Below are 19,285 nucleotides of genomic sequence, written 5' to 3'. Positions count from 1 at the left end.
CAGGCCCGGATCCAGAGGGGGTGGCGATGTGGCGATCGCCACCCCCAAAGCAAAACATTTTTTAAAGATCTTCAATTTCTCCAAACGACAACAGGCAGTTAGTCGATATTAATGCAAGTCCCCCTTCCTAACCTACACCTTACGTCATCAAAAAAATAACAACAACAACAACAGCAACAATAATAATAATAATAATAATAATAATAATAATAATAATAACAATAATAATGATAAAGAAGTGCTTTGCGCCACCCCCAAAACCAGTCTCTGGATCCGGGCCTGGTTTGGCGTTATTTGTTTGAGTGTTTAGTTCGAGACCACTTTGAGCAATGCTGAATTTGGTGTGATTCAGGTAATTTTAATTTATTATAGGCACCTTCTATAGAGAAATAATATTATTACAACATGGCATTTTGGAGTCCTTTTGAAACTGAACAAAACGAAATTTACCATCAGTATAATGAAATTGTTCGAGGACATAAATAATTAAAATATGTTGTTGGCCAAATAAACATATAATAGAAATTTCTACACATTATATACAAATTATTATAAGTTTTTACCTTTAGTAGAAAACTTTTTTAGGGACGCCTATGAAACTCATTAAATTTTATTGTTAGGCGTTATTATATATGTTCAACTGACTTCGGAAGACCTTACAAGTAACTGCGTCAGTTGGACAGACATGATGTAATTGACTGTGAGCAAGGAGGAACTTATAAAACTTCATTTAGAAGAAATTTATGACTACATTAAATTTAAAAGATTCTAGGGTGGTATATCATCTATTTCAAATCAATCATTTAAGTGGGGGTCTCCAGAAACTATCGCAAAAAAAATATTTAAACCCCACCTCCACATTAAAGAGGCCACGCACGACGTCGGTTTAGACGTCTCGACTTTTCGAGAGATATATCGATCTCTTCAGAAGAAGAAACTTTGAAACTGGAGATTAAGTCCTCTGGCTGCTATTTATATGGTTCAAGGCGTTCCGTGCATCTTTTTTTGCTAATGAGTCGTTTCCAAATTCCAGGTAATTCTAACCCCTCGTCTGAATTACCCCGATTCTCCTGGATTTCTTTGCCTCCCTGTAAAGTCTTGGCCAAAATATTATCACTCACCAGGATTCTAATATTAGTTAGGTCTATCGCATCATGTATCTGCTCTGTGCTCCGCAATTGCTGATTTTTCTTGTTATTCTTCAACACACTTGTGCTCCTTTAACCTATTACTGACATGTCTTCTTATTCATCCCATGTCTACTTTTTCGGACGTCACGGGATACTGAATACGCCGGCGCCGGTGCTCTGAAATAAATCGTTTCTACAACTTGGAAAGGAATCATCTTTGATGTGTTGTAGTTGGTGCTAACATTCAATATTCTTTCTTTAAGGTGGAATCTATCTTTTTACTACATCCTTGTACAGGCGCGTAGCTCGGGGGGCAGAGATGGACACACCCCCACCTCCCCAGAGTCCGGTGTCCTCCCCAAAAACGATTTAATAATATCATCTTTTTATCGGACTAACCGGCTAATAATCTGGCCCCTCAAGGTCAATCCCTACCTACGCCCATGGCCCCATATTGTACAAAGCAGATGGATTGTTGACAGATATTCCTTCTATTTCCTTATTCTTAGGTGTCCGTCTGATGTCTATTTCAATATTCTCGTTAGTGTATTCATTTCCTCTAAGAGTAGATTGTAAGTGCTGTAGGTAGTTCCTCCTATAAGTGTTCTGGCTTGTAAATGGCATCTGCTCGATGGACTTTACCTTGTTTATAGTCTGGGTGATGATGATAGGTACTCAGCGTTCAGATATTTATCCGAATGAGTTGGCATTCTGAAACCGTTGAGCCCTATGATGTCCGGTTTTCTTTTGACAAGGACATCAAGAAACGTCAAGGTACCATTTTCTTCTATTTATATCCCAGTGATGCGGTTCTCTGTTATTTTATCGGATCAAATAATAAATGTATCGTCTAAATATCTTTAAAGTTGGTGACTCCAGGACTTTCTTCTCAAAGGTTTCCATGTAGATATTTGTCAAAGTAAACGACAAGCGCGAATCCACAACTGCTCCTTCAGTTTAATCATAAACCTGGTTCTTAAAAGGTACATCTGGTTCATAACCTTTGCCAAGTTTACTAAATTCTCATCCATGTCATCTCCGATGATCATCTGATGAAGTTGAATAACGACGTCACTTAAATATTCACTTGACCTAGTTGTATTTTTTTTATTTTGTCAATTAAACTCTGTAAGATTTGTGACAGTGTTCTTTGTCACTAGACCTCTAGATAGATGTGACACGTACAGGTGAGTGGATGAGTGACTAATCCAACTACACTCGCTTATTCGTTGGAATCGTACGTTTGGCTTGTAGATCTATGGATGGCAATAAAGTCGAGCTGTTTTTAAATCATTGGAAATAAGGTAAATATTCTTTGAGAAAGTTAGACGGTTGAATTGAGTGAGTTGATTGAATTTATTGGGTTGTTCATGATCTTTTCATGCACCAGGTCTTGTAGTATGTTCTCTCTCCATTTTGGATATGTTGTGTACAAGAGGGAGTATGGTAATTTCCTTTCAATTCGTTGATAACTTGGACTTCTTTCTAGGCATTTCGTAATATATGTTATGACTCTTACTCCCTCTTTGTCTTTTTTGGAGGGAAGGGGATACACGTCGGAAAATGGTATTCAGGAAGCTGATGATTTTCTCTTTTAATAGGCCTTTGACATTGGTGGAATCATAAACTAGTTGCGTAGAGGCTAGATTAACGTCTTGGGAAAAATCCATGCACATATNATTAAATGGGGGACCTACAAAAATAGCGTATCGACCTACGCGACCCATGCATTTAAACATAAACATAGCTTAAAAAATGTTATAAGCTGATATTGTTCGAACATGCAATGATGGTATAGTCTTTCCGATATCAATTGAAGACCAAACAGCTAGGCAGTATGTACCAGGCTCGGTCGCTACACAGCAACTCGGCAATGAAATATTTGAAAAACTTGTTCTCATATTTATTTAGCCATACCCATATACAGGTCTGGTCGAGGTGGTCGACATAAATAACTAAAATATGTTGTTGGCTAAATGAACATATAATAGAAATTTCTACACATTATATACAAATTATTATAAGTTTTTACCTTTAGTAGAAAACTTTTTTAGAGACGCCTATGAAACTCATTAAATTTTATTGTTAGGCGTTTTTATATATGTTCAACTGACTTCGGAAAGACCTTACGAGTAACTGCGTCAGTTGGACAGATATGATGTAATTGATTGTGAGCAAAGAGGAACTTATAAAACTTCATTTAGAAGAAATTTATGACTACATTAAATTTAAAAGATTCTAGGGTGGTCTATCATCTATTTTAAATCAATCATTNATTAAATGGGGGACCTACAAAAATAGCGTATCGACCTACGCGACCCACGCATTTAAACATAAACATAGCTTAAAAAATGTTATAAGCTGATATTGTTCGAACATGCAATGATGGTATAGTCTTTCCGATATCAATTGAAGACCAAACAGCTAGGCAGTATATACCAGGCTCGGTCGCTACACAGCAACTCGGCATTGAAATATTTGAAAAACTAGTTCTCATATTTAGTTAGCCATACCCATATACAGATCTGGTCGAGGTGGTAGAAATGTATAAGCCAAGTTGAAGAATGCGCGCGCGGGCAAACGGCGTACATAGACAGCCGAACTGGGCGACTGGGCAATAAATCTCAGCTGCTGACAAGTCGCTGACAAATTACCTAGCAGTGCAGTGCAGCAATGCGGAATTTGGTGTGATTCAGGTAATTTTAATTTATTATATGCACCTTCTATTAATCGTTCATATTACAATTGCGAAAGGGAGAAATAAGAGGATAATTTGTGTACTAATATTATTACAACGTAGCATTTTAGAGACCTTTTGAAACGGAACAAAACGAAATTTACCATCGATATAATAAAATTGTTTGAGGACATAAATAATTAAAATATGTTGTTGGCCAAATAAACATATAATAGAAATTTCTACACATTATATACAAATTATTATAAGTTTTTACCTTTAGTAGAAAACTTTTTTAGGGACGCCTATGAAACTCATTAAATTTTATTGTTAGGCGTTATTATATATGTTCAACTGACTTCGGAAGACCTTACAAGTAACTGCGTCAGTTGGACAGACATGATGTAATTGACTGTGAGCAAGGAGGAACTTATAAAACTTCATTTAGAAGAAATTTATGACTACATTAAATTTAAAAGATTCTAGGGTGGTCTATCATCTATTTTAAATCAATCATTTAAGTGGGGGTCTTCAGAAACTATCGCAAAAAAAATATTTAAACCCCACCTCCACATTAAAGAGGCCACGCACGACGTCGGTTTAGACGTCTCGACTTTTCGAGAGATATATCGATCTCTTCAGAAGAAGAAACTTTGAAACTGGAGATTAAGTCCTCTGGCTGCTATTTATATGGTTCAAGGCGTTCCGTGCATCTTTTTTTGCTAATGAGTCGTTTCCAAATTCCAGGTAATTCTAACCCCTCGTCTGAATTACCCCGATTCTCCTGGATTTCTTTGCCTCCCTGTAAAGTCTTGGCCAAAATATTATCACTCACCAGGATTCTAATATTAGTTAGGTCTATCGCATCATGTATCTGCTCTGTGCTCCGCAATTGCTGATTTTTCTTGTTATTCTTCAACACACTTGTGCTCCTTTAACCTATTACTGACATGTCTTCTTATTCATCCCATGTCTACTTTTTCGGACGTCACGGGATACTGAATACGCCGGCGCCGGTGCTCTGAAATAAATCGTTTCTACAACTTGGAAAGGAATCATCTTTGATGTGTTGTAGTTGGTGCTAACATTCAATATTCTTTCTTTAAGGTGGAATCTATCTTTTTACTACATCCTTGTACAGGCGCGTAGCTCGGGGGGCAGAGATGGACACACCCCCACCTCCCCAGAGTCCGGTGTCCTCCCCAAAAACGATTTAATAATATCATCTTTTTATCGGACTAACCGGCTAATAATCTGGCCCCTCAAGGTCAATCCCTACCTACGCCCATGGCCCCATATTGTACAAAGCAGATGGATTGTTGACAGATATTCCTTCTATTTCCTTATTCTTAGGTGTCCGTCTGATGTCTATTTCAATATTCTCGTTAGTGTATTCATTTCATCTAAGAGTAGATTGTAAGTGCTGTAGGTAGTTCCTCCTATAAGTGTTCTGGCTTGTAAATGGCATCTGCTCGATGGACTTTACCTTGTTTATAGACTGGGTGATAATGATAGGTACTCAGCGTTCAGATATTTATCCGAATGAGTTGGCATTCTGAAACCGTTGAGCCCTATGATGTCCGGTTTTCTCTTGACAAGGACATCAAGAAACGTCAAGGTACCATTTTCTTCTATTTATATCCCAGTGATGCGGTTCTCTGTTATTTTATCGGATCAAATAATAAATGTATCGTCTAAATATCTTTAAAGTTGGTGACTCCAGGACTTTCTTCTCAAAGGTTTCCATGTAGATATTTGTCAAAGTAAACGACAAGGGCGAATCCACAACTGCTCCTTCAGTTTAATCATAAACCTGGTTCTAAAAAGGTCCATCTGGTTCATAACCTTTGCCAAGTCTATTAAATTCTCATCCATGTCATCTCCGATGATCATCTGATGAAGTTGAATAACGACGTCACTTAAATATTCACTTGACCTAGTTGTATTTTTTTATTTTGTCAATTAAACTCTGTAAGATTTGTGACAGTGTTCTTTGTCACTAGACCTCTAGATAGATGTGACACGTACAGGTGAGTGGATGAGTGACTAATCCAACTACACTCGCTTATTCGTTGGAATCGTACGTTTGGCTTGTAGATCTATGGATAGCAATAAAGTCGAGGTGTTTTTAAATCATTGGAAATAAGGTAAATATTCTTTGAGAAAGTTAGACGGTTGAATTGAGTGAGTTGATTGAATTTATTGGGTTGTTCATGATCTTTTCATGCACCAGGTCTTGTAGTATGTTCTCTCTCCATTTTGGATATGTTGTGTACAAGAGGGAGTATGGTAATTTCCTTTCAATTCGTTGATAACTTGGACTTCTTTCTAGGCATTTCGTAATATATGTTATGACTCTTACTCCCTCTTTGTCTTTTTTGGAGGGAAGGGGATACACGTCGGAAAATGGTATTCAGGAAGCTGATGATTTTCTCTTTTAATAGGCCTTTGACATTGGTGGAATCATAAACTAGTTGCGTAGAGGCTAGATTAACGTCTTGGGAAAAATCCATGCACATATTGACAATTTTTCTATTCGCCCACTATTGCAAGAACGAAGGTAAGGTGCATTTATGACAATCATTGCGCACCAACTTCTTGTTGGTGGCTTCCTGGCTTCTCGCCTCTGTATTTTTTATATTATTTTATATCAATAAGTGTAGAAGACTGTTTTAATTTCAATATCCTAATCTTGAAATGGAAGTTTTTCCGAATACAAGTTCATGGCGATATATTTTTTATTCTACGACGCAATATCCGGGAGTAAAGTTCGGGCAAGTATTTTAGTTACACCCTGTACATAATTTCAGTTATAATGGAAACGACTCTACCCGTGTTCTTTAATTTAGCTAGAATTATCTTGACATCATATCAGAGCTTATATGCGTTTTTTAATCATTACATACTAATTTTGTCACTTAAATTTGTAATACTCACACAATCCTATACTTTTAGCACTCTTTATAAAAGAAGTCTTACCTTTAATGGTCTCTTTATGGTGACAGTTTCTATCGTCGTGGTAGGCTGCGACATATTTCTGAAAAAAAAAGATTCAGGTCAACAACATATTCACTTATCAATGTCATTACCCTACAAGTGAATTGTTTCATGGTCCTATTAAACACGTTTTACTAGAATAATGTTCCTAATATGGGACGGTTGAAAAATGAGTCATTTAGGAGAAATTGCCGCTTTCGTGTAGATAATTCTTTATGTTTGCGGTCGAATAAATTGTGAATTAATCATAACTATTTCCGATTATTTATCAAGCGAAACTGAGAGTTAGGTAAAAAACGGTTAATTCTTGAACCTAGGATAATGCAATGATAAACGCAATTAACGATTTCCTGAGGTGCCAGTTATATTAGTGTAATACAGGTACGTGAATCTGCTTGTAAAGATTTAGTTACCTTATATCCTATGTCATGTAAAAATGAATTTACTTATTTCACATATTTTTTAGTCTGTAAGAAATCCTGGGACAGGAATATTCTTATTGTCAGTTATGCGTCTCTTAATGTACTTGCCCGTGTTGTCATGTCAGAAGTATAGATGTTAAGCACCAATTATTTTTCAAAAACGAGAGGATACTAAAATATGAATGGATTTATTTAGGACAAATAAAATTTATTAGTCAATGAAATCATTTATTTCCACCTGAAGAAGGATTTCTTTGGAATTAGTAAGATATTTATTTGAAAGAAAACGCTAAATATTTAGTCTTAAAAAATAATTTAAGCAAGTAAAATAAATAAAATATTTAGTGTGCACAATATTTATTCCCTGAAAAGAATACTCAACAGGTATACCTATCTTCACTTATTATTGGAAAAGCTACATTAATTAATATTCATATTTATTTCCTGTACAACAATCTTATGTTAACAAAAATATATTCCATCTTTACAACCGGCAATCTGTAATGCATTTTTATGGATTTAGCTACACAATTTATCTAAATACAAATTAATGCACAAATAATAGGCTTTTCATATGCACGTATTATTGGTGCAGTTGGGAAAAAATGGTTAGTCTTTTGTTTCATTAGGGAGAAAATTTTTCTAATGCTCCTCGTAGGAATACCGTCATGGTCTTCATCAGAAAAATACGCAGAACTCGTGTAAGATATACCGCAACTAATGGTTGAATAAAAAACGCATTTAGCAAAGTCCGGCCAGTAAATTTTCCCCTTTTATCTTAGCCTTTAATTTACCACATCTGATTACACGGTATTTGGGTCAAAATAATATATTTTTGTGGCAGTCGCGTGTCGCTAAGTCCCACATATCAAACAACTAAACAAAATGTAAACTGCAGTAATTTATGACGTGCGGCGCATATGCGACACATGATTTCATCAAAATTCCGCGCTCGTAATTCATTTGTTTACTAGAAAAGTAGGACGCTGGCATTCTGGATACAAATATATTTTTATCAACACCATTAACACAGGAATTTTGTAAATATCAGATCTTACTATCAAAGGAACAGAAATATTGCTAAAATCATTGAAAAAATTAATTTTTTTTTAAGGTATTCTAACTTTAAAACAGAAAATATTAATATTCGCAATTATCTCTATCTAAATGTCCTTATATACAATTACATTCTTTTACTTATGAAGCTTAATACATAGAGTCCTGAAGATATCATAAAATAACAAAACGTCGACAATAGTGTTTTTTTGTTACACTTCTTGACCTAATTCATATCAGAAAAGAAAACAGTAAGAACTGACGGTCGTAATAAACTAAATATTTACAATAGTTTATTATGTCTAACTTTGTATTTAATTTTCCAATTCATTGTTTTCTGAATGTCTTTTTATTTTGTATTTTCGGTTCAGTTCTAATTTAAAATTTAAATTATTAAAAATATTCACAATTGTAGTACTATTGCACTGTTGCCTACAATTTATATAGAGAATATGACTAATTACAATTTGTGTTATATATTTCCAGAAAACTGTTACATTGTTGCAGAAAATGTTTAAAATATTTTTGTACTGTATTGTTATATTTTTTTATTATAATAATATGAATTTTATGTTCTTTGTAAATTAATTTTATTGAATTCGTTGTTGTAATTTTTGCCTGGACACCAACAAGAACTTGTCTTGTAGAGTCACTTGTATTTAGAGCTAACTCCTCATCAGGGTGTGGTTTCCTTTAATTTTGTACTTTTATGAATACAGAAGTTGTGAGAAAATGAAAAATTCAACTTAGCATTTCACAAAGAACTTATATTACAATCTCAAGATATTTTGACAATTTAACAAACTTATTTACTTATACTACGTTATATTAACTAGCTATAGTTTTCCCTTTTTTATTTTGTTTGTATTTTAAATTTTTTGACTTTTTTGAAACTGAAAATTTAATTTGAGTTTATGTGATTGATTTTTGTTACGAATTCGTTTAAATCGATGTTTTTAATTGGCCGATTACTAAAAGTAGAAAACTCACGTTACATTTTAAAGTAATGCTAGTTTCAGGATCGCATTCCGTTCTAGTTCTTTTTGTGGCTGGAACTGTTGCCAGTATTGTACCACGTTGTCAGGCTGGTCCAGAAATTGCTCGTGTCGTCTTCCACTCAGTAGAAATGGCTTGATTGTAACTTGCTGTAGCAACTTTACACTGCACTTTACTATATTTACATTTGACAGTTTTATAATTTACACATTTGATTATTTAACATTTGTACCCATTATACCTAACAACTTCCAGTAAGTATACGGTTTGTTGTGATAATTCGGGCTGATGGAAAACGGCACCTCTCGACAGATGACATTCAACCTTGTGAATAATATTTGACGTTTATAACTTGGTTACTAAATTCACAATTTATTTACTAAATTTGACTTTCTTTTGTTTATTTTAGGCTCAACTCGACGATGTTTACTGCTTCGCAAATTATGAAAGACTGGCTACTACAAGCCCTGTTTTACTTTTTATAAACTGAAGACAAATGAGTTTGTTACTATCTAGACGTCATACTAAACTTTTGTGAAATTTTTAATTGTAAATTATGGCTTTATGCATGTTTTTTGCAGCATGACTGGTTCTGATTTTACACATTTTTCTGTAAATTTTGATGCATGTATCTTGTCTCTATGTCTATTTTCAAACATTCTACAAATTTTGCCTATTTATGTAAATTTTAACCACTTTGTGCTATATAGCTTTATTATATGTCTGTAATACTGTTCAACCACATTGATATTTACTTATTTTCACATTTATGAACAGTCTGTTCCTGTTTGAATTGGCTATTAACTGAAATGTTTTTAGGTCCATCGTTTTTTTTGACAACTACTAAAGTTTATACACTACTTGGAACGTAAATTGGGATTTGAATACAGTTTTTAACAACTAGAAGGTCTTTTTAACACTCCACAAATCACTTTACAGCTTATATACATACACATCTTGCTCCACAAATTTTACACAAAGTTAAATCATGGATTTTGACATTTCGAAAATCGCTACATGAAGTTAAACAAAAATTTTAATTTTGATTCCAATTATAAATATAGACTAAAGGTATTATAAACTTTAGTTTTAGTTTATTGCATGAATTTTATTTATAAGTGCAGTTCAGATGCAGATTACCATGTTCGACTATTTCTGAATCTAACATATTTGTACATCTTTTTGTACAGTTTGTCTATAATTTTGTGAGATTGGATATGTTCTACATTTAAATGTTGTAGATTCGTCTACTTCAATTTTATGGACATAACCAGTTGCAAATCTAGGTTCATAGTTTATTAAATTTATATTGTTTTGTGCTATGTTTTGTCTTATATTTGTGTAATTTTTATGACAAATAAAAATTATATTTTTGAAACTTGTAGTGTTGTTTATTTTGCACGAAGCTTTAATTAATTCATTGTTTTGTTCATTATCACATTCTACATTGTTTCAATATTATTAAATTTTGTTGAAATACATAAAATTAATATTTTATTTTGTAAAATTATAAGAAAATATATTTGATAAATAATTACATTTGTGATAGTATTTCATACAATATATGGATCACAATAACTACATTGTAAAATACGTTTTTTTCCAGCATGGGTCCCACTTCCACACCAGACGACCCCGATATAATATTTTTTTCACTTATGCGGGTTTAAGCACTTAAAACCCCTAACCGACCTTTGGTTTTGTTTTATCTAAGGGTCGCCGAGAGTCGTTACTACGTATTAAAATATTTTTAGCGTTTACATTTCGCCCCACTTCTGAAAACCTGGCACATATTTCCGAATTTATACGTGTAGGCACGGTAACCCGTCAGGTCTTTAATTTATGACCGGACGGTTCGAATTAAACGGAAAAGTTTCCGGATAAATTTCAGTACTTCTGGCTATAACGCGCGCTTCAGCATCCACTAACGTCTGTCTAACTCGTGAAACAGAATTGAAGACACAATACGGCCGCCGGCTACATTGTGTTTAGTTTTATTAAATTTAATTAAATCACATCCGGGTGATTTATAGTCCGCGGGAATGGGGGGGGTTTATCGTTTTACTCGATTTACATAGAGAAATCCAATAACACATTGCGATGCAGCATCGATATATTTTACATTGTAGTTAATGGTACCCGAAGTTTTATTTAGATCCGTAGCCCTCTTGAGGCAATACTGTATCTATGCAGGGTGATTCAGTCATAATGTCATTAATTTTAATCATGTAGGGCCTAATAGACAAATCGATTTTTAAAAATAAACAAATAACTTAACTTGCGCTTACTCGGCGCCTTACTTCGCAACACATTTTATGAGAGGGAACACGCCAGCGTACTAAAGAGCGTTCGAACGTTGAAGCGAAACAGCTGATTTCCTCAGTTGTCTTGAATTTTGCAATTGGTATCACAATCAAAGTGCAGCGAATCCCAACTTTATTAACAAAGTGCTATGGACGATTGAGTGTTTTTTAGCCATACTGACATTTTATATAAGTAGGTACCATACTACTATTTGAAAAACAATAAGTCATTAGGTATACGTACTACAAACTGAATAATTAATTGAACGTAATACTAAAAACTCATATTCAATTATAAGACATAGTGAAAACGGTAAAAATATTAAAAATACTAAATTGTAAAAACGTAACATTCGAAAACAATTTTTATTGTTACACAGGGTGGGTCACCAGCAATGCCTCGGTCGCTAGGGATCAAACAACAAATGTTATATAAACCTGTTTAGGCGGGTATGTGTAGCTTGATTACGGTTACATTTAAAAAATATTTTGAAATATACAGGATGTCCAGGAAAAGCGTGTATCAAAGTTATATATTTTTAAATGGAACACCCTGTATTTTACTATATTTTTGAAAACATCATAAAAAATAGGTGAACTTTATTAAAAGTTCTGCATACCTAGGCTGTTTAAAGTTAAGAAAAACATCCCGCAGTTTTTTTAACACCCTGTACAATACTAAGTGACGACAAATATAATAATTTAAAACTTCAAGGATCTAAAATACACTCCAAAGCTGCTTCCTTAAAACTATTTTTTATTGCGAATATTAAATTTCTACGCTAAGCCTACATTTTCACTAAAATGGAGATATCTCACAAACCATAAGTTCTAGCCTAGGTAAGCAGAACCTATTTTTTACGGTGTTCTCAAAAATGCAGTAAAATACAGGGCGTCGCATTTAAAAACATGTAACTGACAGATACGCATTTCCTGGACACCCTGTATATTCCAAAATATTTCTAAAATGTAACCGTAATCAACCTACATATACCCATCTAAACAGGTTTCTATAACATTTGCCGTTTAGTGCCTAGCGACCGAGCCGTTACTGGTGACCCACCCTGTATATTGGATTTATTAACATATAAATAGTACTTAGTAATATTTAAAATGTAAAAAAAATATCTTATTCATTCATGTGATCATGTGTGTAGGTAAAATGATCTGTTTTTTCCTTATCGGTCACTACGGATTAAAAATGCAATAAAAGCTAGATTAGTGACCGAACAATACAGTACATCAAGATTCAGTCTCGATAAACTTTTGTGTGTCAGCGGTCAAGAGCAGTCCGAAAAAAATTTAAATTAAAATTTTTTTAATATTGTCTTATTACACTCATTTTTCCCTATCTTCCCTTAAAATTAATGACTTTATGATTGAATCACCCTGTATTTTAAGTAAAAATAAATAAAAATGTAATAAATACTAATGCATCTTGCAATTTTTAGGCATTACAGAACAAGCATACCAAAATAATAATTTTTTAAATCTCAGTAAGACAATAATTGTTACATAAAGGTACTGAAAATTTTTAATAGTCAGTACCTGAAAATTTTTAAGCAAAATTTTCACTAGGGATATTTAAAACATAAAATACTAAATCAACAACATTTCATTTATATTATGGTTGGAAAAACGACAAATCAATAAAAATGTTATTAATTAATTTTAACAATGTGACAAATATGTGTGTAAAAAATGTAGAAGATTGCAAACCCATAAGCATAAAAAAAATAATTTTGCAAAAATGGAAGTGGCAATGAACATAATGGTTTTGTTTTAAAAGAAACAAATGTAACTGTACTTCAAGGTTCTATCCTTTGGCCATTGTTACTTGTAACTTTTATTAATGACATTGCTATACGCCGATGATGTTAAAATTTCCTCAATTTGCCTCATCCGGAAACTTATACAGGGCACTGCTTTAGACGTTCTTCCGCCACACTGTTAGCCGACGCAGGGGCCGATATTACCATGATGTTAGGATTTACTGTGTAATACATACTACTTCTGATTGCATTAAATTACAGAAATCTTTAAACATCATGAATTCCAGGTGTGCTGCCAATAGTTTTCGTTTAAATACAATGCTGAAACCTTTACAAACAAAAAGTTCCGGCCTTGTTAAATAATTTTAATTTTTATATTTATTGTTATTAGTTTTAATTGCACTTTCTGAAATTGGAACACCTCAATCCAATTTATTAAATTGAAATTCGTTTTTAATTGTCACCAAAGTAGACGAATTCATTAATATTTTTAAAACAGCTAATTGATAATAATTTTGCCATTTTAAGTACCCATTGTTTAGAAAATGTGACGCCTTTAAATTTTTGTTGTCTATTTTGGATGTCAAATCACGTATTTTTTAAAATCCAAGATTGTTACGAGCCATTAATTTTTACACTGAAATCAGGTTGCCATATTTCAGTGGCGGCTTGTGACATTAAGAATAGGTGAAGCATATTTATAGATTGACTAAAAAGAAAAAAAAAACGCCGCAAGCGAAAATTTTAAAATTTTCAAGGTCAAACGGCTATAAATGAATCTAAAAATTTTTAGTTGTATTTGCAATATTACCGAAAAACTGTCGTTCGCGAGAAGGATTTCTATTTAGATTTTATAAAAAATAGAAATATGGGTTCGGCTCGTGGACTTAATGATAGGTAGGTACAGGTTTCTTCTTAATTCTGCGAACATTAACGCACACCGTATATGTTCCAAAGAAGCTTCGTGATTGCGACAGCCTCGCATGACTTTCCCAAAATTGTTAAATCTCTATTCCACACACCCGACTTTTACCCACAATTAAACATGGCATACAGAAAAGTTTTTTTAAATAAAAACTTCCACACAACCACTTATACTCCGAATACCATTCATTCCGAAACTTCCGAACGTACACTTTTTCTTTTAACTTCTCCCTTTTTTCCACATCGAGAGACGGCACAGATCTCTCGCAATTTAAAAAAGCCTTTTTGTCCTCAATTTCCCATCTGGAAAATGGCGTTTCCAATAAAATACATACTGGATCAAACATAGGAAATAATTCTACAAAACAAATATTAACAAAGAACCGTTATAATCATGCACTGGGCGACGTATCGTATAAACTGTTTAAAGGCACGCGATGGGCGATGGCGATGCTGCTTCAATTTTTGCGTAACTCTTTCCTCCAAGCCGTAGTTTACTCCCGTGTTGGCCGCCTCGTTGCCATGACAACCGCTGTAAACAGCGCTACGAAGTGAAGCGGAATACAAACTGATTTCGATTCGCGTCATTTACTTATGCTATACGTTGTATGGTACAAGATTGACGTTCGCGCTCAACGAAGGCAATGTTTTTTTTGAAAGCGGCCACCGCGCAACTATTCTGTTTATTTCTGCGTATAAAACAAACACAATACATTTTCAATATAGAATTTTAGGTGAAGCACTGCGTCACTTGCGTCACCTGGCGAGAAGCCACTGCCATATTTATCCAGACTATTGAATTTTGTTAATATTACGATAAATTAGGAGTTCTCTGGACTAATGTAGCACCTTTGCATCTTAGTCGTCCAACTTCCTTAACAAACACGCGGGAATTAATATAGTTAGTGATGCATCTCGAATATACAATAGTCTATTGTTCCTATTAACTTTCCTGAGAGCTCAAGGGGCATTTTATTTAATTAATTATTGCACCGATGTGAGAACTGTAACGCTCTCGTGAATTATTTACCGTCTACTCGTGCCGTAATTTAATACATTCTCACGAGCTATGCAGGCCAGCAACGTTCTAGCGTCAGATTTTGCATAAATATTTACCGACTGTCTGGGATCCTAACGCAAAAAGGGTATTATATTGGTAAGGGTAAATATTGGCCGCCTGGAAACATAACTAGTTGAAACTTTTCTACCTAAACGACACAGTTCTTTTGTTGGTTAAAGTTATAAAGTTGTGTGGGAGAGGTAGCTGTATACCATTACTGACCAGCAACATTTCGCTGCAGTAAAATAAATTATTTTAGTGTAATGTTATGTAATTGATATACGCACCACTAGAGGGTATTGCCAGAGATGCGCCTGTCAGTGCATGTCACCGTCGGGGCACTATTATTAGCGCTAATAGGTTTTTCGAAGTGGCTTTGCGAGTTCGGTTAATGCACCAGCTGGCCGTGACAGCTCGTTTGTTTTGTAAATATTTAAATGAGGAGCGTTTTCCATTTAATTTCATAGATGGAGTCCGTTTTAATAATTCATGGCACGTCGCAAAATCCATAAAACCGGTTTTAGTGCTTACGGAATGAAGTTTATTTATACGAGCTTTTAACTGACAAATAACGGAGAGTAAGTATTATTTTCATTAAACTCCATTTAACTCCATCCCTCAGCACCGCCTCTTTGATATTAGTAGTACGACCGGTATCAATTTTTTTTATGTTATTTAAAATGAAATAGAGAAATATGGAGTATTGGGAAATAAGTCCTTTGTATACGCCAAATGTTTACAAAATAGATATCGGGTTATTCTTATGTTTCATCAAATACCTGGCGTGCCTCAAGGTTCCTTACTCGGACCCTTACTTTCTGCTTTGCTTAGGTATAACCGACATCGTAGCTGACTTACTAAGTACATTTAGTACATTTGGTGATATATGCAAACGGCCTCAAACTATTGTCCGAAATAAATACCATTAGTGATTATTACAGAATAAAGAATGTACTTAATATTATTCCAATCCAAGTGAAATATTATTAGTCACTAGCATTAGCCAAAAAATTCTATTAAATTTTATAGCGTAGACCCGATGTATATTAGTTGTATTTGAGACGACTTTACATTCTGCAAAACATGTTGGCATAATCAGCCCTATGCTGTAAGAATATTGACATATCTAAATTGAAATTATATGAAAAAGCGACATTTGACATGCACTTCAATAAAACCTTCAAACATGTCAATTCAAAAGTTGTTTCCCGTTAGAAAACTTGAAATTCATTGAGGAACATAACCTACAAATTTTCTATAACCCCATTTTCCTTAATCAGGGTACAGTTGACGCCACCCAAATGTGAACGCATTTAGGTAGTTATGGAAATTTCATCTGGATTTTATCGTAGTAAATCAGACTTTTTTTAGTGGCGTAACACAGAGAGGGTATTCTGATGGATAAATTCGACCAAGGTATTGTCTTCCGCGTTACTGGAAACCTTCCCGACACCTTGCCTGATAGATGTTTGTAATTATAGTTCTCGCCAGCGTTGTTTAATATAAAAACTATGCGCTTCAGTTAAATGCTCCGGCATATTTCACGTTACTTGTTTACATTTAATTACGTTTGCTCTAAATGACATATATGTATATTTGACAACTATTGAATTTTACGACTATGATTTGAAGTTTAAATTACACGGTACAATATTGCCGTTCACATTTGGGTGGCGCCGACCAATGAATTGTAACCACTAGAAAGAGCTTTGGATGTATTCGTTTGCGAATGTACATAAACAAATAAAATCTTCAGGAGACACAAATTTCTATTGGTCGAATTAATAGTCCCGCCTACGTCCGCATTTCGATGACTGTCGATGACATCTGTCAAAGGAAAAGTGTGTAGCCGCTATTAACGTATTTGAGTTTATTTGTGTTTAGTGTGGCATTTTCCTCTTATTGTTGTGTAGTTTTTATGTATGGACATTTATTTAGTGCTAAGACATGGTTAGAAAGTGTGTTATTTGTAAAGTTTTATTTAAAAAAGGCGGACAGCGGTCTTTTGACAGATAAGTAAACAAGCAACATGGGCGGCGTTTGAGGAGTTACATAAGGGTGTTTTACATTTAATACTTAATTAGCAGTGATAAAATACTGACTAAATCGTTATCTAAATTATTAAAAAGATATATTTTTTAATTGTTCAACTTATATTTTCCTGTCTCAGTAATATTATAATTATATTAAGAGTAATACCTGTATTTTTTAGATATCCTAAGAATCTGAAACTTGTGGAAGCTCTCCCTAGGTGATGTCAATATTACCGACAACATTTTTGTTTGTTCTGATCATTTTGCGATTAATGATTTTCTGACAAAGCCATCAGGTATAAAGTACTTGCGAGAGACAGCTATTCCAATAATAGCTTCTACTTATAGCAGGTAAAATAACTTTTATATTGATTAAAATATACAAGTAAAAAGCCTTTACAGTTACCTAGTACCTCTTTACCTTTTTATTTAATTTTTATAGATCAGACAGTTCTAATAAGGAAAATATTTCTCTAAATGATGTTCCTACGGAACAGTCATTGCACTTGCCGCAACAAAAACCAGAAAATATATCCACATGTTCATCGTCATCGACACTGAGTGCTCAATCAGGCTTGTTATCTACTACAAATAAGGCTACAGATCTTTCTGAAATATATTTGAAATTTGGTGACACATCACCAAAACATTGATCAACTTTAACTGCATCAGAAATAGGAATGGATTCACCCAATCGTAATAAAATTATAAACGTGAAGTAAGTTATAAAAATATAATTAACAAATTATATATCCTTTGTATAGTATCTACAACTAATACCCTATAATTTTGCTATCTGCTTACCTATCTAACATTTTTTTTATTCAGTACATTTTAAAAAATACCAAGAAAATTCTACCTGTTACCTATTTATATATTACCATTTTATTTTATATAAACACTACCGTAAGTGTTTATATAAAATACATCTGGAATAGATAATTCATCATTTTTAGGAAAAGGCCTTATCCACGATATTTTGGAGAATGCCATACTTCTGACATGGATAGTCCAAAAAGAGCAAGAAAAAATTGGAGTATTTGTAAGAAAAAAATTAAAATGCAAACAAAATCCGAAGTCTGCAGCAGGCAAAGAGTCGTCTAAAAGCCAGAATTTGTAGCCTTAATTCTCTTCTGAAATTTTTGAAAAAGAAATATGACAACAGAAACTGCTCAATGTATCATTCATGTAAGTTGAAAAATACTTATTCTTTCTGTGTCTGTAAACAATATGTAATTTTAGGAATATGGAATATTAGGTGAAATCTGTCAAAGATCAAGAAAATGACAATCTCGTAAAACGTGTTCATCTGAGCTTAGGTCGTTTGCCTTAACGTTAAGCTTTTATTCAACAGATGCTTATAATTATGCAAGAAGAAGTTTTAACATGGCTTTGTCACATACAAAAACAATTTCTAAGTGGTACAGATCAACGAATTCTTTTTTTTCTTTTCTTAGGCAACAAATATATGTTTTATTATTAATTAAGAATATATTGTTAGGTTAAGATAAAGATTTTAAATACTGCTTTGTAGTGGTTGACAATGTTATACAATACCACTTGTTTTCCTAGTGATAAATGTTTTTTAATACTGCTTTATCACAATGTGTTTGTAGCTCACTTTAGGTATTTAGGTGTGTGTAATGTACTTTTATTGTAACCTGTAATTGGGCCTTGTACATGTTAGTTGGGTGCAGTTGGGTGAATAAATAAATTAATAAATAATTTTTTATCCGTGTCAAAATATATCCCCTACGCCACTGCCGTTGTGTCTCTTTAGGTATACGTAAATATACTCTGTCTCTATCCAATTAGTAGTTCTTTATCTAGATGCTGGCTACAACTGAATGTAAGGTATTATTTTCACAAAGCTCCTTCTAGGGGTTAGAATTCGTTGGCGCCGACTGTACATGTC

General features: G+C 33.7%; 1 protein-coding gene across 1 annotated transcript in view; it reads right to left on the bottom strand.

Annotated features, from left to right (window-relative positions):
• Positions 1-19,285, bottom strand: part of LOC108904288 (transmembrane protein 47) — a 422,552-nt gene that overhangs the window by 339,805 nt on the left and 63,462 nt on the right. The window contains exon 2 of the mRNA XM_018706778.2: positions 6,787-6,844. Coding sequence (XP_018562294.1) covers positions 6,787-6,844 — 58 coding nt within the window. The remainder of the gene's footprint in view (positions 1-6,786; positions 6,845-19,285) is intronic.

The sequence above is a fragment of the Anoplophora glabripennis genome, unplaced genomic scaffold (assembly GCF_000390285.2).
Source record: "Anoplophora glabripennis isolate ALB-LARVAE unplaced genomic scaffold, Agla_2.0 scaffold145, whole genome shotgun sequence".
Lineage (NCBI taxonomy): Eukaryota > Metazoa > Arthropoda > Insecta > Coleoptera > Cerambycidae > Anoplophora > Anoplophora glabripennis.
Note: the sequence above shows the minus strand (reverse complement) of the source record. Positions and strands in the feature narration are given on the sequence as shown.